At 42.7% G+C, this 23,256-nt stretch overlaps 1 protein-coding gene across 1 annotated transcript; it reads left to right on the top strand.

Annotated features, from left to right (window-relative positions):
• The first annotated feature begins 1,008 nt into the window (after positions 1–1,008).
• IL1RAPL2 (interleukin 1 receptor accessory protein like 2) lies at positions 1,009–15,714 on the top strand. Its single transcript, XM_088665405.1, has 4 exons — positions 1,009–1,099; positions 1,775–1,918; positions 4,446–4,616; positions 15,014–15,714. Exons 1-4 carry the CDS (start codon positions 1,009–1,011, stop codon positions 15,712–15,714), a joined length of 1,107 nt encoding a protein of 368 aa, XP_088521531.1.
• The last annotated feature ends 7,542 nt before the right edge of the window (positions 15,715–23,256 follow it).

The raw sequence follows: 23,256 nt of genomic DNA, 5'->3' as shown, positions 1-23,256 counted from the left end.
TAGGGGCTAGTTTGAAGATGTCATCTGCCTTTTGGAATAGTCATCCCACGCTGGGGACTGTCTTTAGGCACTCGTTTTAGAAATATTGTGTACTATAATGAAATGTCTCATCTGCTTTTGCATTATTGTTACTTTTTGGTGTGCATTGCGATGCATCTGGTGTGTACTGCTAATTTAAAAGTCATTGGGTGGGATACTTTCTCCACTGGCAAAATGTTTTGACCCAGCAGGATATTGTTGCACAAGAGAATGCATAATAAGCAGGTTGCTGGTAACTTTGTAGCAAAGTAAATCGTACCATCTGTTGCACAACAAATTTCCACCGGCATAATGTTTGTGCTTCATTCCTCTGGAGGGCAGTGTTGTGGACATTTTCATGAATAACCAGATGCACAAATAACTGGATGCACAAATACACAACACCTGGCTTGCCAGCAGTACATGTGAAAATGGGATGTCAAGCTGAACATGAGTCAACAGTGTGATGCAGCAGCAAAAAATCCTAATGCTATTCTAGACTGCATCAACAGAAGCATAGTAGGAGTAACAGTGCCACTTTATTTTGCCTCGGTAGACCAGACCTGGAATACTGTGTCCAGTTTTGGGGAGGAGGTGTGAGGGCTCTGACAGAGTCCTCCTAACCCCATTTCTCAAGGCCAGGAAAGTGATTTCCCAGCTTTGGAAAGGAGATAGGAGGGCTCTAGGACCCTGCCAGAGCCTTGCACCTCCTTCTCAAATCCTGGAATAAGGCTAGCCCCACAAAGGGCTGGTGGGAAGGCATCAAATGGACTTGCACAGGACAACACATTACCAAGTTCCACCCCTGAGGATAACCAAGATGATGATGGGTCTGGAAACCAAGTGGGGTGGGGTGTTAAACAGCTGTAGAATGTTGAAATAGGGATGGAATGAATCAGTGACCAGGACGTGTATGAAACAAAATGGATCCCTGATTGACTAAGGTTATGTGTGGATAAAGGAGAAGAAGCCCTGTTGAAGGTGCGAAGAATGGTGCTGAGGCGGCAGCCATTGAGCGGAACTATCACTGCAAATGGGTGTGAGAAAAAACAGCAGATCAAAAAGCAGAAGGTAGAGATTGGTGGGGTTTGGGGATCCAACAAGAGCACCCATTTTGCCTCAGAAATATGAATGGGTAAAAAATAGATACAGCGCTACTTAAAACTTGCATTTTCCTGGGGTCACGATGTACTGTACATGTGTTATGGTGTGAAGAACTGACTTCAGATTACTCAAGAAATGTGTACTTGCAGTGGCTTAAATTTATATAAAGTTTAATAGCCTAAACCTGACTTAGCTTAAATACCACCTCTTCTGATGGGTCCAGTTGTGATTTCTAAGATCCGCCAGGAGCCCTCACTTCATGATATTATCCTTGTGTCAGATGAAGACTGTAAAGGCATGAAGACAGGTATTCTTGGTGGCTTCCCTCAATTATGGAACTCCTTTCTCCTGTAGACTCACTCCTGTCCAAGTCTAAGCACCTTTCATAAACATTGCAACACTTCCTTGTCTGGACTGACCTTTGGAGACTATGGTTAAGTTTGGAAAGGAGTGGGGGATTTCACCTGATTTGTATTCTGTCCCCACCCTCCCAGAAGCTTTAGGGATTTGGTGGGTTATAAATCAAATAAACAAAGACCATGAATGCTGCCCTAGGCTGCTTGGAGGAAGGGCATGATAGAAAGGTAAACAACAACAGCAGAAGCAACATTCCATTTTCTAGCCCATCCATCTTTTCCCTGCTTTATTCTAGATCTGATATCAAAAATCGAACTTGCCGGAGGTTTGGGAGCCATCCTTCTCGTGCTGGTGTTACTTATAACGATCTACAAATGCTACAACATAGAGCTGATGCTGTGTTACAGACAGATGTTTGGAGGTGACGAAGCAATGGATGGTAAGTGGACTTCCAAAAAAGATGGCAAATGTTGTTTTCTATCAAGCATCCAGAATGCTGAATAGCCACTGTCTCCTTTGGAATGGAGAATAGATGTGAAATGTACTAAAGGCTTTGTGGGAGATTGATCAACAACAACAACAACAACAACAACAACAGTGGGCACAATCCGCTGCGAAGTTTGTCTGCAGACTATTGACATTAAAAGGAGCTGTGCAAAAAGCACGGTATTAGCAATCAAATAATAATCACAATTTATTCAGTTAAACTACTTATGTACCACTTAACTGCAGTAGTCTCTATTGCAAAGGTACAATACAAAAATGAAAATCAGTTAAAACTATGACATCAAACTTCAATTAAAATGCCTGCTGGAATATTTTTTTTTAAAAAAATGCATTCAGTAGGTGTTGGAACTTCAGCGGGGGAAGGGGACTGTCTGACATCAACTGGCGGGGAGTTCCAGAATACTGAGCACACAGCTCCTGGTAGATATGAGGTGTGCACCTGAGCCATGGGGCGGGGGACACTAACAGTAACTTCCCTGAATACCCCAGTGATAGGGTTGGGATGAAAGATGTCCCTCAAGGTATATTGCTTCGATAGGTCCCTAAGGTATATCACTTGGAATATAAACAAGAATAATTTAAATACACAACAGATTAGTTCCATCAAAATATTGAAATAACCTTCTGCAATTAAGATGTGCAGTGAAACAAGCCCATTAAAACAGCACACAGCAATTGAAACAGGAGGTTCAGGTCAGGAGATCAGCAGGAACATTTCCCTGAACAGGTGTTTCTTTGGATGTGGCCAGTAATCCTTGGGGGAAACTCGATTGTCTCAAACCCCTTGGGGAAAGTTGGTGTCTGGCATGCTGCCTAGCAGCAGCCACACACTAGGTGGGGGGCGGCAGCAGCAACTAAGTCAGTGGATGGGAGGGGAAGGGTGATGGGTTCTGTTGGTTTGAGGTTGGCTGGACAGACAGAAGGGAAGATTGGTAATTTAGTGGCCCACCCTGTCATCTGCCTCTTCCTTAGTCTCTGTGTTGCCCTTGTAGAACTCAGCAGGGAAGAGGATGGGGGCAAGGGATAGCTCAGTTGGTTAGAGTGTGGTGCTGATAACACCAAGGTCATGGGTTTTATCCCCATAAGGGACAGCTGCATATTCCTGCATTGCAGGGGGTTGGACTAGAGGGTCCCTTACAACTCTATGACAAAACTAGAATTAGTTGGCACTCTGTACCCTTGACTCTGGCTCCACCTACTATTTGGGCTCCCTTGCTTCTACTCTACTAGTCTCAAGGGGCACAAGCCACTTCTGGTACCATGCATCTAATTGCACAACAGGGTGGGATATTCTTCCTATAAACCAGAGTTTCCATCATCCAGTTGCTGCGTCACACTCCATTGTTTACCAGGAAAGTGAAAGACTTTCACGCTCCTTGGGGGTTTAAAAGCTGATTTCCTTTTGCTAAGCGAACCATGCCAGGATCCAACCTCGCCCCATCCATCATCTAGCCTTGCTCTCATATTGAAATATGCCAACACTGCTAGAACCAGTAACAGCTCACTGGAACACCTTGTTTTCTTCAATAGGAAGAGCAGGGGAATCAATTCTCTAGCTGAGAAAAGAAATGCCTTCACTTTCCCTGATTCTCCTCACAAGCCTCAGCCAGATCCACCTGATGAAAATTTGGATAATTACTATACTTTGAGTGGCTATTTAGTATCCCTTTTTTAATACAAAGTATTCTTTTAGATTTGCTTCTAATGATTTCTTATCCTCCATCCCCAGTTGCTATTGTTGATGATTGTTCAAAATCAGTGCTTTATAAGCATTCTGTACTTTTGTCTTCACTGCATTAACTGTTTGATTTTTCATTTTCTGTTAATAATGTTAGCTTCTCACAAACACTTATCAGAACTACCTGTCTCAGCCATGTCTTTGCCCCCAGCAGACCTGAGAAGTGATATAAAGCTTTGTGCCTCTGCATTAAAAGCTCCAGTAAATAAATGCATTCAATATATACATTAAGCCAGTTGCATATACAATGTAATTGTGCGTTAATACAGGCAATAAAATTGTTTAGGTCTGCTGGTTTCATTTACAAAGTTACTAATCCTTTGAAACTTGCTATGAATGTTGGATGTAGAAGTACAGGGGTAGAGAAGAAATACATGTTGATGCTTGCCATTCATTGACAACTTATCAATATTTAATATATTTAATACACATTGACAGTACATAACATGTGAACAGCTCCAGGTTCATTCCCCAGCAGCATCTCCAGGGAGGGCTGGGAGAGACCCATGTCTGAAACCCTGAAGAGCTGCTGCCAGTCAGCGTGGAGAATGCTGACCTAGGTGGACCAATGATCCGACTTGGCAGCTGCCTATATTGCTAGTTAGCACCAGGCCAAGGCATTCTTCATTGTCTCACTGGTACAAGGACATAACTCACCAGTACAAGGGTATTTCTTTCTTTCTTTTTCTTTTTTAAAAGTGATTTGTGGTTTTATTTACAGACAACAAGGAATACGATGCCTATCTCTCTTACACAAAAGTGGATCCAGACACACTAGACTGCGACAACAGTGAAGAGGAACAATTTGCCCTTGAAATCTTGCCAGATGTCCTAGAGAAGCATTACGGTTACAAACTCTTCATTCCGGATAGGGACCTGATCCCTACTGGGAGTAAGTACCCATCACCTTGGGGTATGAGACTACCTGTGCAATTCTGCTAAGCAGGGCTGGCCCAAGACATTTTGCTGCTGAAGACAAAACTAGTGGCTCCCCACCACTGCCGCTTCCACTGTGTGCCTGCCCTTGTGTGCCCCCCACCAGTGGCAGAAGGAGGAGGCCAACAAGCGCAGGGCACGCTCCAGGGAGGTCAGATCTGCAGCTGTTCCCAGCTGTCTGGAGTTTGCCACCCTGATGCAACTGCTCACCTCAGGCATAGGCCAGCCATACTACAAAAAAGTGCATGCTGATTCATAAGCTTCCGCTTCCTTTTTTTATGGCCCTCTCCAAAACGAAATACAAAGTCCCAACAACAATGAGGCATGGCTGATGAGCTTTACAAAAGGGGTAGCTGCTGGGCACATCTTTAACCCAAGGCCAGGGAATCTATGGCTCTCAGAAGTTGCTGGACTGCAACTCCCATAACCCCTGCTCATTCATTGGCCATGTTAGCTAGGGTTGATGGGAGCTGGAATCCAACAACACTTGGAAAGGCACAGGCTCTACATAACCTGCCGTTGAAGCTAAAAGGTAGAGAATCTGGGTCAGAAAAAGGCTACTTGGTAAAGAAGGAAATTCTGAGAAGACAATCTCCTGGTGACTGGCCATGCCAGCTCTAGGTTTTGGGGGGCCCTGTGGAATGAGGTAACCCATGAGCTTCACTGATGTCCCCACTGCCTTTGTGCCCAAGCTGCACATCTGCCCAGTGAGAAAGTGTAAAGTCTGCCACTCATTGCTGTCCCTGCCTCTTCACCTGCCCTCTCTGCATGCAAGCTTGGTTGGTGAGCAGCACAGCAAAGAGGAGGAAAAGCAGAGCCTGGAGACTCCGGGAGTTGACAGTGGGCCCTTTGCAAAGGTGTGGACCTTGGAAGGTGCCCAATGATGTCAACCTCTGAAATCAGTTCAGTCAACTAGAATTACAGGTCTAGCAAAAATGCAGCTCTTATTTGCTTTTGCTTTTACATTTGTCACATTCACTTCTTTGTTTGTTTGTGGCATTTATACCCTGTCCTTTAGCCAAGGAAGCACCTTCTAAATACCAATAGTAAGATGGTCCCTGCCTCTGGCTCACAATCTAAAAAAGCCATCACACAGGGAAGGAGGAATGAGAGGGAGGAGGGAGGGAGAAGCTCAGACACAAGTTCTTAAGAGTTTCAGTCCTGATAACATAGAGCAGGTGCAATGTCCAGGCCATTATATTTTCTACAATCATGTTACACCAGAAAGAAAAAGCAGGCAATTAGACCCTGTGAATTTCTGTGGTATCAGAATGGCTTCCATCCACCAACCCTTCTACTGTGCAAATAAATGTCCCTTTCCTTTACATCTTTTGCATTTAATTTCCACTGACACTAAGACATAGTGATCAGGTTTTCTCCTCAGGATGAAAGTTTTAAACCAGGATTTAAAGTGTGTTTTCAAGGGAATCTGATAGTGCTGTTGCAAAAGTAATATGCACCATTGTTCGTTTTAATACTGGAAACTATGGAGGATTTGCATGAGGGAAAATATCTGTGGGGCTTATAACAACATAGCAGACTTCCTAAGCATAGTTAGGCAATTGAGAATATTCTATCTGCATTCTGCCTGTGATAACAATTATAATATGCAAACAGACATTAAAAAGAATTAACAACAGGAGAAATCACCCCCTAACATTTGTTCGTATTAAAGGGTATGTTTTAACAGCTTAGCCAAAGATTTTATTACTTTATTATTTGCAAATACCCCTTCTCTAAATTCCATTGGGTAGATTAGTTTGATGAAGTTAGTAGTGGCACTGATCCTAATTAACCCCGGATGAATAGGAAGTTGAGTTGTTTGTCCCCAGAACTTTGCAACCAATAGATTTTGGCACAAATAGCATGCAGAAAACAGGTTGTATTTCTGCCATTTCTATAGCATTCAAATTAAGTTAACAACATGATTTGGGGAGCCAAGGAAAGAGAAATGTTACAACATGTTCTGCCATTGTTCAAGTGGACACTGATGTGTGCATGCCATTGTGCCAGGCTAGCCCATTACCTGCTTGGGAAATGCTACTAAATTCATTCAGGACTAGAGTACTCATGGCCTATGGACCACATTCAGGCCTCCAGAGCAATTTCTCATTTGGCTCTTGGTGGCTCTGCCAAATCAGGTTGCATTTTTTAAAAAAGTTTTGCAGACTTGTAAGGGGGGGGCAGGCACCATATGTATTGCATACCAGGGGCTGCCACTCCTGCTCACTCCATTAGCCAATTCAGCCTACACCTTTGCCCTTCCCACACACCTGATCAAAACCTCCTCCCTTTACACTTCATCCACCCCTCAGATATCCCCAACAGCTTGTCCCAAGCTCCTCCTGCCCCATTTAAAGGAGCTGGGTGGTGCTTCACACAGCAGCTTGCGGAACCACTGTGTGAAGCACCTCCTGCCCCCCCCCTTGCTGCAGAAACATTTAATGGAGGGAAAGTAGACTGTGTGTATGCACATTTTTATTGTATTGGTATCCCATTCATATTTTGGAATGGCGAAAAGCCATTGCCCCTGTGCCTATGTAGCAGGTCTTTCAAACTCATCCTCAGTCCCTGCCACATGCTATGAGAAGGATGAGAAATTTGGTGCCTCCCAGGGTGGTGGGACTCCAATTCCCATCAGCCCCAGTCAGCATGGCCCAATGGCAAAAGGGGGTAGGAATTGTGGTCAAGCAATGATGTGATCCAGGAGACAGTTGGGCAGATCTCTTTTGGTTCCCTCGGTTTCTCATTTTTCCAGTTGTAAATTCAATTCTCCACATTTCTACAGCAATTTGCAGTTTTTTTCTTAGGGGGGGAAACTCCTCGTGCAAATTTATCAGCATTTTAGTGAATTGTCTCCTAATATACACATCTGCATATGCACTTAGACTAATGTACACACTGCCCCCAAAGAAGTGTGTCACAAAATTTGGAGACATGCAACTTCAGAGAATGGTTCAGTTCTCAAATTGTGTTCGAAAAGGTGGATTAGTAGGTCCACCTATAAATACAAACTGAATCAAATTTCTTCCCCAAATCTACCAGGTGTCCTTCAGATGTCCCTGAACTTCAACTCCCATCTTCACCAGCCAGCATCCAGGATGGTCAAGGATAATGGGAGATGTAGTGCAATAGCATCTGGAGGGCCAACAGTTACCTGTCCCCGATGTAGCCCAACAGCCCTATCCTGCATGGCCAATGATCAAGGATGATGAGAACTGTAGTCTAGCAACATCCAGAGAGGCACTTGTTCCTCATTATTGGTGTACTGCTGTTCTGAACCACAGGTCCAAAGGAGGGCTTGTCAGAAAGCTTGGGTGCAGGGGTACCAAATAAGGATGTCAAAAACTCCAGGTTGATCAGTTCTAGTGCTTTATTAAAAGAAGGTGTAGTCTTATAGCAGATCAGCCTGCCAGGTCTCCCAGCCTTTACAGAGATGGGACAGACACTGCAGCAAGGAGATGGCTTGTTCTTATCCAAGCAAACATGTACACATCCTTTATGAACAAAGCAACATACCCCACTTTGGCCTGGACTTCCCATCACTTCACCTGACCAGATGAGGGCATAGGTGGCAAACACCCAAATCTTACAGATAGTTTCCCCTTTCTGGGTTCGGAGACCAGCAGCCAAAGCCCGCAGATAAGGATAACATCAAAGCATGCCAATTAGCCTTATATCAAAGCAAAGCAAGTGAATATAAACATATCTGAGCTCATTGTTACAGCAACTACCAATTAATTGTAGGGTTATTTTGAGTAGCACGATGGTGATTGCAGGGCCTCCGGGACAGTTCATCTTTGGTTCATCACAACTGCTTATCTACACAGAGACACATAACAAGCTAAAACACATGTGAGGTATAACTATACACCCCATTATTTTTTGCTTCATGTACAGCTGCTGTTTTTCCCAGGCGTGATTTGTTTTTGTTTTTTAAGGAGTGAGCAGAATCAAAGTATTTTAAGTCACAATTATTATTATTTTCTATGAAGAGAACAAATGCTTCAAATGAATCGGCATCCTTGCAGGTGCCTCTCTCTAGACGGGATGGCATTTTCCTTTGTGTCCACCTGTCATTCAGGCACTGCAGCAAAGACTCATCAGCATAATTTCAGAGAGTCATTAACCACCATCAGAAATATACACTACCTGAGGACGTCAGCTCTCATTGCTAAGCATTGAGTGATATATCCTGTCACTTCCCTCCCTTGCAACTGGGACGATTCAGGGTTTTTGAAAGGATTTTGATTCTTTCATGCAGAACGGAAGGAATGCTTAATCTCCACCAAATGATGACAATGCAGAATATGAATTTGAAAGCAGGCTGTTTTGGGTTTCTTTTTTAAAAAAAATAAAAAATAAAAAACCCTGAGTTTGCAGTAAATAGACCCCTTATTTCTAGTGGGGAAATAAAACTTCCTTTCTGAGTCAATACCTGAGGTGCCTACACAGTTATTCATGGAGGATAGGCCAATGATTAGGTAAGTAGAACCTCCACATTCAGAGCAGTATACCTTCGGATACCTGATGCCGAGGGCAAACAATGGTACTCCAAACTCTCTCTATTAAAAAAGAACAGGAAAAAAAGGCTTGCCCACTAAGATGAAAGACAGGGAAAGGCTGGTGCACTGGTTCTTTTCTAAAGCTGCCGTGACCTGTAAAAACAGGCATTGCCATCTTGCTCACACCAATGACTTAATTCTTTCTCAAAGGCAAGGTTAAGCTTGTCGGATTGTGGCTTTAGGTCTGGCCTCACAAGCCAGCCAGAGCTTCCTCCTGTTGCTCTTTGCAAGCCCGTGGGTTTGGTCAGGGTGACAAAAGACAGGGCATTGGGTTCCACCTGCTGCCCTTGAGGAAAGATGCACAGCAAGAAGGGGAAGAGCAGTGAAAGTAAGCTATCAGTTCTGACTGCAGTGCCATAGGATTGCACAGCCCTGGGGAAAGGCATGCTGAGCCTAAGCCTTTAATGCCTTGGTTGCCTCAGTGTCCAGTGACATTTTTCATGTTTGCATAGATGTGTACACAGTGGAAGCAGACTGCATGGCTGTAACCACCACAGCACAAAATCTTGAGCTGCAGAATGTGCCGGTGGTGAATCTGCACCTTGCTTCACTGCTGCCCTCTTATTTATATTGCATTTTTGTTCTGCCTTTTCCTCTAAGGAGCTCCTAGTGGGTGGGGGTGCATGTGTCTCTCCTCCCCATTTTATCCTCACAACAACCCCGTGAGGTAAGTTAGGCTGGGTGGGAATAACAAGCCCTTTGGCACCCAGCGAGTTTCATGGCAAGTGGGGATTTGAAACCTGGTCTCCCAGATCCTAGTCCAACAATCTAACCACTACACCACATTAATTCTGATTGATCCATTTGTGATCAACCCTTCCCCCCCCCCACGTTGTTCACCTATGTTTATTTCTGTGCCTTTGCTAAGAAAATAGGCCCTGTTTCTGTGCTGCAGTTCGTCCAGTACCTTGGTAGGTATCGGGGGAAGGGGATGGTCAATCAGGGTGAGAATTTATCCTTAATCTTTTGTGTCACAGTGAGGCATTAAATAAGGCTTGCAAGCTTCCAGCACCATGTTGTTTTTTCTGGGGAGGAAAGCAAAGCAGATGCACATGAATCTATGTGGGCAATTTGTGCTGCATCTTAGCATGTGGTTGTGTTACTCTCCACTTCATACAAAGTGTATATAATGCAGTTCAAAGGCAGTGCTTCAATGGCAAGCTGATATTTGCACTGGAATGGACCCTAAAATTCAGTGGAATCACTAGGGCCTTCACCAGAGTTTTGCTAGGCTCGCTGGTTGCCTCTCCCATCCTTCTTTGTGATAAGAATGTAATAAAAAGAATTGAAATTGATGTACATTTGATCCTATGAATCAAGATGATGGTGCAGCAGTTAAGAATCTTCTACACCAATAATTTGGCAAAACAGTGGTATTTATACTCATGAAGCAGGAGTGGGGAACCTTTGTCCTTCCAGATGTGGTTGGGCTGTAACTCCCATCATCCCGCGTCATTGGCCATGTGGAATGTGGCTGATGAGAGCCAAAACATCTTGAAGCCCACAGCTATCCCTGAGGCTTGCTCCTACTAGCCCATAAAACCACCAAACCATTTATTATCATTATCATTATTTGCTGAACCGCACAGCCAAAACTGTATGTGGGATGAGTTCCACTTGGAACAACCCCTACAATGTGCTCTTTCTTCTGCAGGCTCTTCTTCCAACTGGTGCCCCTATCTTCCAATGGAAGGAGAGTTGAAAGAAGTAAGTAGAGAAGGACTTCGGCTAGTCCTCCTCTCCACCAGGGGGCATGGGTGAAATGGGAGGGGATTGTCTGCCCAGCTCTTCTTGTCTGCCCTCCTGTCAAAGAGGTATCTGTGGGGACAGCAAGTCACTAGTACAGTGAAGCTGTCTGGATCATGGCGGGGGGAATTATTTGACATTTGGAAAATAATTTGCCGAGTGAATAATAATAATAATAATAATAATAATAATAATAATAATAATAATATCACGAAACAAAACTGGTTCAGTATGTTGGCTCTAAGGATCCATTTCCTGTCATATTTCCAATCCAATGGAGGGCAACAATCAGGCTGGGCAATGGCTGGCTCTTCATACATAACCCAACTTTGTTTCCACACAGTTTTATTGCTATTATGAAAACCTAAATGGATGCAGGAGACGTTTTGAGGCCTTATTTTGAATAAATTTCACAATATACGGAAATAATATAGGGTGCAATTTTGTTATTAAAAAACCACTTGTTTTTCGTCCCTCCTCTGGCCTGGGAACCAAGTCCTACTCAGAGTAATTCTTGTTATTATTAATTTATTATTTATTAGATTTGTATACTGCCATTCATCCAAAGATCACAGGGTGGTTTACAACATAAAAATACAAAATGAAATCCCAAGATATATAACCAAAAGAAAAAGAAAAACAAACCAGTAACCCACAAACAGATTTAAAAGACCAGACAAAACTCTGCTTATAGAGAACTGTTTTCACCTGGTGCCTAAAGATAAGTAGTGAAAGCGCCAGATGAGCCTCCCTGGGGAGAGAATTCCACAAATGGGGAACCACTGCAGAGAAGACCCTGTTCTCGTGTTGCCACCCTCTGGACCTCTCATGAAGATAGCATATGAAAAACGGCCTCAGATGATGTTTTCAGGGTCTATGTTGGTTTATATTGAGAAAGGTGGTCTTTGATGTATAGCAGTCCTAAGACATTTAAGGCTTTATAGGGCAAATCCATCACTTTGAATTGGGGCACTTTGATTGGCACCCAGTGCAGTGGGGCCAGGATTGGTGTTATATGCTCAGACTTTCTTGTCTCAGTGAGCAACCTAGCCACTGAATTCTGAACTAGCTGAAGTTTCTGAACCATCTTCAGAGGCAGCATCACATATAACACAATGCAGTTATCTAATCTAGAGGTTACCAGAGTGTAGACAACAGTAGTTAGGCTATCCCTATCCAGATAAGGGCATAGCTGGGCCACCAGCCAAAGCTGATGGAAGGCACTCTGGGCCACCGAGACGAAACTAGACCTCATGCAGTTGCACAGAGGGAGTGTATCCCCATCAAGAGTAGGACATCTCCCACCCATCCTGTCTAGGGAACAGTGCCTCAGTTTTACTTGGAATGAACTTCAGTTTTTTGACTTTCATATGGTACATATGTGGCAAGACAACAGCCTGACAACAGTAAGGTTACCAGATTTTTTTCAATGAATCCGGGGACATTTATTGTTCGCTATGCATGTGAACGCTGAGAAAGCTGTAAATCCAGGGACTGACCATAGGAAACGGGGACGTCTGGTGACCTTAGACAACAGTCTATATGTGGCAAGACTCACCAATTCTTAAACGCTTACACTACTTGTCTTTTAACTGCGGGGCCCAATTCAAATTGCTGATATTTACTTTAAAGCCCTGAAAAGCTTGGGACCCAAATAGCTGGAGTACAGTGCATGTTCCCATACTGTCCTTCACCATTAGTACCTTAAGATCTTATTTAAGACCCTTCTCTGAGTGGTGTGGCTTGCTTGGAAGTGCTCTTCCTAAAGAGCTTTAGCTAGCCTTGCCATGACAAGCTCTTCAACAGGTTAATATTTTGTTTGCTCACACAAGTGGGCTGTATTTGCCTTTCCCCCAACAGATGTCATCATACAGGATGGCCCAAGCAGTTTCTGTGTCAAAATCAGGCCTATTGAAATCAAACCCATTGAAATTAAAGGGACCTAAGTTAGTATTAAGGAATGTGGGTGGCGCTGTGGGTTAAACCACAAAGTCTAGGGCTTGCTGATCAGAAGGTCGGCAGTTCGAATCCCCATGACGGGGTGAGCTCCCATTGCTCGGTCCCAGCTCCTGCCAACCTAGCAGTTCGAAAGCACATCAAAGTGCAAGTAGATAAATAGGTACCGCTCCAAGCGGGAAGGTAAACGGCGTTTCCATGTGCTGCTCTGGTTCACCAGAAGCGGCTTAGTCATGCTGGCCACATGATCTGGAAGCTGTACGCCGGCTCCCTCGGCCAGTAAAGCAAGATGAGGGCCGCAACCCCAGAGTCGGTCATGACTGGACCTAATGGTCAGAGGTCCCTTTACCTTTACCTTTTAAGTTAGTATTGTCCATTAATTTCAGTGGGTGTACTCATCAAGTACCAGCCTATACTTCTGTGGGGTAGGGCTAGGAATCTCTAATAAAATTCTCTGTCTACCCACCAAACTGTAATGCCTGTGATTCTTTGGGGGAATATATCTGCAGTTTAAATATAGGAACAGAAACATTGGAAGGCATTGTTCCACCTTGCTTAGTGTTGTCTACACTGACTGGCAACAGCTCTGCAGGGTTTCAGCCTGCAATCTCTACGAGCCCTACCTGAAAATGTTGGGAATTGAACCTGGGACCCTCTGTGTGAAAGGCAGGTGCTTTACCACTGAGCTATGGCCCTTCCCCGATATGACCTGAGTCAATAGGTTTGAGTTCCAAAACTCTGTGCAGTGGAAGGGAAGGGAGTGATTGTCTTGTCAATAGTAATCGGGAAGGAAATATTAATATTTTGTGTATTTGGTTAACTGGCTCTCTCTTCGTCCTTCAATCTCTTTCTTATTGAAAAGAATAGATCTGGACAGTATCACTGGATCATCATAAACAGCAAATTCCCCATTGTGGCCTATCCTAGGCAAGAGTAGTTAATAAAATATCTATAAAATTCCACCTTCATTTGTATTGCCAGATAATTCCTCCCTGAACCCATCTCCAGTGTAAATGCACACACCTTAAAACATTCTTATCTTATGTGTCAGAAGCATTTTCAAAAACGGTTGTCTGAGCTGGCATTCCAAAATTCTCATTTGACTTACAATAAATATGCTTTACCAGCATTATATTGATATGTCAGCAAAGCAAAGTGTACTCCTGTGCTTTTTCTTTTTAAAAAAGCAAATTAAATTGAAACTGCACCAATAAAAACCAGAAAAAATAAACTTTATATTTCCAAACAAATAAATTCTGCAAATGTACATATTTTTCCTTTGTTTGCATAATTTATTCTGCAGTTCCTGGTCATGCAGGGAGGGGCAACAAAGCAGAAGTGGTGTCATGATCCTGAGCTTGTAGGAAGACTAGAAAATGGAAAGGGTGGACCTTTTTCAGCCTGGGAGGAGGGTAGGGTCAAAAGTAGAATTAGTTGTTTCATGCACTAATTGTGCAGGAGTTTTAATGCTGTGCAATAGAGGATCATTCAATTCAACAGCTGTGCTAGTGGAAACTTGTTGTGAAACACATTGCACAGTCTATTGTGAAACAAAGTTACCAGCAATCTGCTTGTGTATTTTGTTGCACAACAGCATTCCACTGGCTCAAAATGTTTCTCCATAGGAACAAGTATACCACTAGGTGACATCACCTCGTTGGATACAACGCAAAGTACATGCACTAGTAAATTATGACTTTCTGTGACTCCCATGCACATGTCCATGGCCTGTTTGGAGATATGCATTTTCTCTTCACATTTGAGGCGTTTTACTGCAACAAATACATGTAAACCACTAGGATATCTGTGAAGCAAGAGATGACTGACCTACCTGGGCAGACTCTCATGCCTTCTCCACAGGATATGTGAAAACAGGGAATGCTTAAGACATAGAGATGTCTTAAGTCATCTCCTGAGAAGTGAGTGCTCCTGGATAATCTAGAAAGACTGTAGAGCCGACCAAGGTATAAGGGAGCGCTCACCCCCTACTTAAATTGCAAGACTAATTTTTTTTAATTGTTACTGTACTTTGGTGCAGTGTATATTTTTCTCTATTTTACTGTCTTTCTGCTCTTCCCGTTTACAGCATACCTTGACGATCTCTCCAGATGCATAGAACAAAGCCGAAGACTCATTATCATCCTAACTCCAGATTACGTTCTCAGGAGAGGGTGGAGTATTTTTGAGATGGAAAACAGACTGCATAACATGCTTGTCAGTGGAGATATCAAAGTGATTTTCATTGAGTGCCCAGAGTTAAAAAGCAAAGTGAATTACCAGGAAGTGGAATCTTTAAAGCACACTATTAAACTCTCCTCAGTCATCAAATGGAATGGTCCAAAAAGCAACAAACTGAATTCAAAGTTTTGGAAGACCTTGCTCTATGAAATGCCTGCAAAGAAAAAAGAGGTTTTATCTCGGCGCCAGGTCCTAGATTCTGCTGAACAGGGACTCTTTGGGGATCTTCAGGCAGTGCCTTCCATTGCTGTGACGGACACCTCTGCTTCCTTGGTCGCATCTCAGGCCGACTTGACCGATTACCAACAACCGGATCCAGTGCAAACCAGACATTACTGCAGAGGATACGAGTATGACATGCAGTCTGCAACCTTGCCGTTAGCCGCCATAAGCAGTAATCACCACACTTACTGTAACATACCCCTGACGCTATTCAATGGACAGCTGCCTCTTAATAGCAACATAAAAGAAACACAGGAATTCCATAGGAACAACCCCTTGCTCCCATTGTCAACAAGGGAGCTTAGCTTCACCAGCGATATATGGTAGCAAAGATCTAAGCATTTTGAAACTGATTCATTGAGCATCAGTGAGACAAATTATTAAAAGGACCTTGAACCCATATAACATCAGGTGCCAAAATATTTTGCCAAGTCACAAGTAACACACCTTTTCTACTTGAACTTCTTTGTTTACATTTCAAAAATTATTAGCAAGTAGTGGAGGAACCTACTTTTGTAGTTCACAAATAAGTTCATATCTTTTAATGTACAGTTTTAATGCTTCTTTATATAAAATATATATATATGAGGGCATTGGAGAGTATTTTGAAGTAGAGTTTACAGCCTGACAACGGAGTGACATTTAATGCTATATGTGATAGTCCGTATTTATATATTAGTAATTCAGAGATATAAATTGATTTTTTTTAATAGAGAGAGCATAGGTAGGTAAGAACAACAACACAGTTTGAAAAATTGAAACATAGCAAGCTACAATCAATTATTGTATTTTCAAATCATGCCTGGAAGACACATTCCTGTAAGGAAATATTTTAGGACATCTTTCTTAGAAGTTAATCACCATACGTTTTGGAAGGTGGTCCAGGTGAATGAACATTTGCAGGTGATAGCCTCTAGTTTTCATTCAGCAAATCCTACGCTTGGAGAACACGTCCACTTCACTTCCTCCATCATTTCATTCGCAAGATATTTATCGTTTCAACTCAGTGGCTGCCATTGTGGTTTTTCTTAAAGAAATTAGGACATTTAACAACAGTTTTGTTTCTGTAGGGTTTTTCTTTTAAACTTGTTTAAACTGGCTTTGCAGGTTTTAAAGAACTTTTTCCCTTTTGCATTTTATGTACCAATGGTATTGTCTTGTTAACCAACTGCCGATTGGAACATTTCTTAGACTTCTTGACCTTGTAAAATTTGTATTAATGGTAATGTAAGTTTTGCACAGGAATATTATTATTCCCCCCCCTCTGTTTTCCAGATTTAAAGGTATAACAGCTTACAAATTGACATTTGACAGAGAATGGCAGCAATAGAAAAATACAGCAATACTCACAAACAAAAGTGCTGCATTGTTCAGGTTACCGGTGGTATAACTTCAGTCCTATTGATAATAATCTAAAACAGAAGGAGAACTTCCATCCCTTGGGTACAACCCTGTAAAAGATTCATTCTGAGCAAGTCCCATTGCATTGCTTTCAGTGGGCTACTTAGGATCAGTGGTGGCTGGTGACCATTGATAATGTTGGGGTGGAAGAGAAGAAGATGGATAGCAGGTGAAACCAGGGCCAGCAGGGCCACCTCCTGACTGGGTGCCTGTAAAAAGGCAGGTGCTAGCTGAGGACAGGCAGGTTGGTGAGGCAATGCCCCTTTTGCCCCAATGGACCAGTCACCACTGGTTCTTCTTTTACAAGAGCAACATGGTTGCTGTTCCATTGTAGCTCCATCCTATGCCAGGAGAAGTTTCATCACAGGGGAAGGACCGACAATGTGGCTGCATCCTGCAACAGTACCGCCTGTTCTCGGCAGTGGAGTGTGCAGACTCAGAGTGTCCTCATGCTAGGAACCCTGGTGGCCTGTCCTTAGGGGTGGGTGGAGCTGACAGTTTCCGTTTCTCTCAGCTTCAGATTTTTCCAATCATAAGTTCAATTCTCCACACTTTTACACGTTTCTTTTTTAAATCTTCCTGAAAACCCACCAGCTGCTTAGTGCAATTTTGCATTAATATACACATTTTTGCATAACACCCCCGCTGCCGCCAATATGTATGCTTCTCCTTTTTGTATGTTATTTTATTAATATATGTGTTTCTACCCACATTTTGTCCTGGTATGTGTGTTTTTGTACAAATCAAATCTTGGCTGGAAAACTGCATTGCAAAACACAAGAGAAGTGCCCATTTCAAAGGATGGTAGTGTATTAGGTTCACATATTGTTTCAGAAGGTGCAAATTAGGTTGGTTTACCTGTAAATGAGGACTGAATAAACTTTTGTCCGTCCCCCCCCCCATTCCTACCTGTCCCACATGATTTCTCCCACTCTCACAAGGTAGGCTCTAGATGGCAGTGATACGTATTAAGTATTCCAAGACTGGATAACTTCCCCCAACACCATCTTGCTTTGCACTAAGCACTTAAGAATCTCAGAGCTGACATGAGAGAATTATCAATCTCTCTTCACTTCTGGTTATCCGAATTAACATGTTGCCAAACCAAAGACTGCACACCTTTTTATTTTTATTTGGCCCTTGTAAATCACTATTTTGTCCCTGTTTCCTGCCACTGTATGTCTTGTTCCAATAAGCTCGTGTGAGTCACTAACATGATCACTCTTGAGGATTTGGAAGTTCTCTAGAAGTTTAGCCTTTAAATGAATGCTTGTGGTGGATGCCTGCATGCAAAGAAATACATGTGTACAAATACTAAGGCATAATTACATTAGCAGAGTATGTGCTGCAGCAGTGGAGGTATGTTTTGAATTGTTGATATAAGATGTTTAGTATAGGATGCTGGGTAGGGCAGTGGTGCCTACCTGACCTGGCAGGTGGGTCACTGCTGCTTACAAGGAGGAAGAGGGGCAAGACAGTAGGGAGGCCAGTTCACTGCGCAACACAACGCTCCTTTCAGTATGATTGCTAACTTCTCTGCCGCCTTGCCCCTCCCACTTTCCCAGTAAGCAGCAATGAATTTTCTGCCAGGACAGGTAAATGCTGCTGCACCACCCTCTGCTACTGCTACTGTAAACCAAACATATACCTTACGTAGGGTTACGTAACACAGCAGACCAGAACCTTTAGCAATGTGTGAAAAACAGCAGATCAGCCTACAAAACAATTGCTAGCACAAGAATTAGGATATTTCAGGTGTGTCACTATTTTCATCTGGGAAGTGTTGGAGGATATGAATTATGTATTAAATTAATAAATTTATGAATTAAAACAATACAAATTAATTGCCGTTGCCTTGCCTGAAGGTAGGGCTCAGCAGATCTTGGCTTGCCTTGGTAGCCGGTCAAACTTCGTTCTCACCATGACCTTGGTGCATCTCCAAAGTAAGGAGACAGGGTCTTCTGACGCTGACCTGAGCTCAGCTCCTAGCACAACTGTAGTGGGATGGGTGCTCATCACCATTACACTAACCTTTAGGCCAGAGGTGGGGAAGCTTTATAGCCTGAGGGCTGCATACCCTTCTGGAAAATCTTCCAGTGACCCTGTGCCAGTGGCAAAAGTGGGCAGAGCAATGAATGTGAATGTAACTTTTGTACAGCAGGATAACTTACACACACACACCCCTACACCTCTGTCCTTCTTCCATGGAAGCAGACAAGCAAAAACTATTATGTGAAGTTGTGGAGCAGACCCACATGCCCTCCAACATTACTTTAATGAAAATCAGTTTGCGTGGAGGAGCAGCTCTTTTGCTCCATCAATGTAAGAGCTGGCCTTTACCAGATACTAACTTTGTGTCCTGTATGTTTAATGCACCATCTTGTATGCATCTCCTATTTGGCAAAAGCAGAACTTATATTGATGTTCTTGGTTGGGTGGTGTTTATATGCTGCAATACATTCCATGCTCTTATGTACTTGTAATTCCCCTGTGTTGACAGAATGGTTCGCATTCTGAGATTCCCCCTCCCCTGTGCAAGTATGTACCTACTTTGCAAAGTCAGCTGGGGAGCTTCCTGTCTGGAAAGGAAGTAACAATGGGATGCAAAACTGGCATTTTTGGTCAGTGTGTGCACTTTTACATACATGAACACTACACAGGAACATAGGGAGCTGGCCAATACTGAATCACATTGTATAGGTCAGTATTGTCTACACTAACTGGAAGTGACTCTTCAATGCTTCATCTGACAGAGCCAAAAATTTCCAGGGTGGCTTAACAGTAGTTCCCTCTCCCCAGGGAACTCTCAGATCTGTAGCTCTCTGAGGGGAATAGGTGTCTCCTAACAACTCTCAGCACCCTTAGCAAACTACTGCTCCCAGGAGTCATTAGGGAAAGCCATAACTGTTGAAAGTGGTATCATAGTGCTTTAAATAAATAGTGCAGATGGGGCCAAGCAATAGATTCAGTTGATAGCTTCCATATAACTATAGAATGGCATAGAAAGCACTTGCGGCATCTACTTAGGGACAAGAGAGGAGTTTGATTACAATGTAAATAGAACTCCCAAAAACTCTTTCTGGAAAGACTCACTAACCACAAGAATGCTAATAATAATGATGATGATAATAATAATAATAATAATAATAATAATAATAATAATAATAATAATAATAATTGTGAAAAATAGCATACCAAAAGGCATCCTGTGAAGGGGAAATTGTGCCTGCTAATTGTTTTTGCCAGGCATTATTTTGTACAAAAATACATATAAACAGAGAAATGTGCATGAAATTGCAAAATGAAAATGCACAATAATATGCATGCAGGTTGTTGTGGGATTTTTGGGATGTGTGTGTGTGTGTGTGTGTGTGTGTGTGTGTGTGTGAAGCTGAGCATTTAAGAATAGGATGACCTGAACTTAAGGTTGGGGAAATGAAACATGAAGAGAAACCAAAATGGACAGATTTATCCAGCTCAGCATCTATTACTTGGTTTAGCAAACATAACTGTGCTGCTTATATCCAAACACACATCAGGCATGCAAAAGCTTGGAAATGCATGCCTGGAGCTACAGAAGACAGCCCTCCATGGAATTCCAGTTGTTTTCACACTTTTTTTTACTTTGGATAAGACATTTGCTTCTTCCCAATTTACTGAGGAAGTTTATCGTCTTGTTAAGCTGCCTCTGTAAGAGTTTGCATGGGCAGCAGTCACAAAATGGATGGCCCAGCATAACACAAAATGACTGCCATGTCTAAAAGAGCAGAAAATGAGACAAAAGCACAAACCGCTGTGGGTATCTCCACCACCACCATCAATGGTGGTGAAGAAACACTTCAACAACCACTGCTACTCTCACAGGGAGAAGCTCTTTGCCCCTCTCCTCACATCAGAACAGAGACAATGGTGGGTGTCCAGTCCTGGGATTATCCAATGTAATTTGGTCATGTTTAATCAGGGGGGGTTCAAACAGGAAGAGCAAGCAGTCACATGTGCTCTGCGGATTTTTAAGGGGATATTTAGTAAGACCTTTCAAAGGCATCATAGGCTGTGCTGGGAGGCAAACTGGCACCCTTGGGTGCATGTTGGCTACCCCATCCTGGGTTATGAAGCTGGCCTTGTGACACTGGCCAGCACACCAGTGCACATGATACAGAATGGCCAATCAGAGTTCACCCATCGCTCACTTGAGTAGGAGAGGGAGATTTGTGCTGGCAGCCAGAAATCTGCCTGAAGATGGAACATGGCAGATGTGCTTCGACTGGGATGTCTCCTTTCATGTGCTTTAGCAATCCTAGGATTAGGGGAGAGGCAGATTCCAGGTGCCAAGTTCCCCCTGCTGAAACTCTTCTACTCAACTGTGAAAGGTACAGGGGCCCAGACCTCTCTTGCATCCAGACTCAGATGCTTGTATTTTGCAGGTTGTATTGACGAGTAAATGTATAAGTCACTGCCACCAAGTAAATAGCTGTCTGAACCCCTTTGAAATGGTCTCGAGTGGCTTTTTCCATCACCCACTTATTAAAATATTAAACAAGTGCCAGTGCATGATGCCCAAGAGCAAATCAATCAATCTGCTGTCCCAAGATATATAAGAACTGACCCCAATAATCCATCCACTCAAGTCCTGTGCTACTTTCCCAGGGCTTATCCTGTAATCCTTAAAATATGTTTTCAAATGCTATTCACTTCTCCTGTTGCTAGAAGTGTTGTAAGTTTTCCCCTCCCCTCCCCATTTCCTGTCTGCTATGCATTCATTTTATCCCAACACAAAACTATGAAATTAATTTTAATTTGTTCCACAGCACAGAACTCTTAACCTTTGTAGCCAAACTCCCAAGGCACACTAGGTTGCATAATATATGTTTCTATGGAGAGTCAAAGAGATCATTATGCCATTATTACCCCTGTATCACAAGGGAGAAATGAGATTTATAAAAATTTCACTGTTGTGTGGTTTTTTAAAAAGGAATCATACACCCCAAAATGTATTTACATTGGTTTATGTTCTTGTAAATGGGAAAATGTGCAGCTTATGATGACTGGGGGAAGTGAGGAACTCTCCATGAAACGAGCTGTATATGGTTAAGTGAAACTGTGTTTTTCATTCATTTTCATTTCTACACTGTTTAAGCTCTGGTTCGTTCACAAGGAACATTGAGCAAGGAATATTGAGCATGAAAATAGATGCAAGGACTTCTGCTTTGTTAATCAATTATTTTATTCTATTTTGCAATGATCAGAATGTGAGCATCCTGTATTTCAGGAGCCATGGCCATGATCCATTAAGTTGACCTTCAATCACAAAGTATATTTTGCCACTGTATGAGTTGGAAGAGAAATTCTGTTTAGTTCCCACTTAAAGGTGGCTTTATCAAATTCACACTTTCTGAAACAGTATGAAAACAGAAACACAGCCATCCTTCAAAATTTGCATTATGTGACGTTGCAATGTAGTCTGCCAACCAATACATGTTTATGAAAAAGAAATGCATTTATTGGAGAAAGTGTGCACAAAATGGAATTTTTTGGGGGGGGATACAAAAATTGCTCGTGATAAATGTGTACATTGGTCAAAACTGCAGATAAATGTGTGTTTATTAGGAGCAATTCACACTAAAATGCTGGTGGGTTTTCATGACGATTCTTCTTTTTTAATCACAAATTGCTCTAGAAATTTGAAGAGCTGATTCATGATGGGAAAATGAGAAATGGAAAGAACTGAAATTGACAGATCCATTCATTTCCTACTGTACAGTGATCTCTTTGAATATAGTTTTCCTTTACCATTTTCACTAAGTGTTATGATTGTCTTCTGTATCTCTGTATCTCTATACCTTAGATCTAGATAACATCAGAGACTTCGAAGTTGTGTACTGCGTAATTCAACAATGTATACATAACTTGGAATCCTGGCATGGCACTTCCTATTTGCTTCCGAGGGTGGGGAGGACTTTTCTTCCTCTCAAAATGGCTCCATGGCTTTCACTTGACAAGGACTCTCTCAACCAAATGGAAGGTTATGGGCATTACTTACCAGTCATTAAAAGTAAAATATTATTACATCTTTCCCCAATTGGTAGCGACATAGCACAGAGGCTTTGCATACCCTTGGATCCTGCAAGAGAATCTCAGGTTAAAAGGCTTGCATAGCAACTGGTGAGGAAAAGACTCTACAACTCAGGTCACCTATGGGCAATCTCCAGGAGCCACATTCTAGCGGTGGGCAAGGCTAGAGGCAAAAGTTGGTAAAGAACCACATGTCAATTCTACCTTTGTACAATAGGCTAGTTTCTACACTCACTAAAACACCTTTCTCTTTCCAGGCTTATCAGTCCAATGACATATTCAAGCCAGGCAAAAGCACTTGAGAAGGGTGCTAAACAGAACTAGTGAGGGTTGTAGCCTGGGGAAAGTCATGAGAGCCAGCTAGAGAGGCTTTGCCTCCCAGCCTGAGGTCTCATG

This window comes from Zootoca vivipara, chromosome Z2 (genome assembly GCF_965207765.1).
Source record: "Zootoca vivipara chromosome Z2, rZooViv2.hap1.1, whole genome shotgun sequence".
Classification (NCBI taxonomy): domain Eukaryota; kingdom Metazoa; phylum Chordata; class Lepidosauria; order Squamata; family Lacertidae; genus Zootoca; species Zootoca vivipara.
Note: the sequence above shows the minus strand (reverse complement) of the source record. Positions and strands in the feature narration are given on the sequence as shown.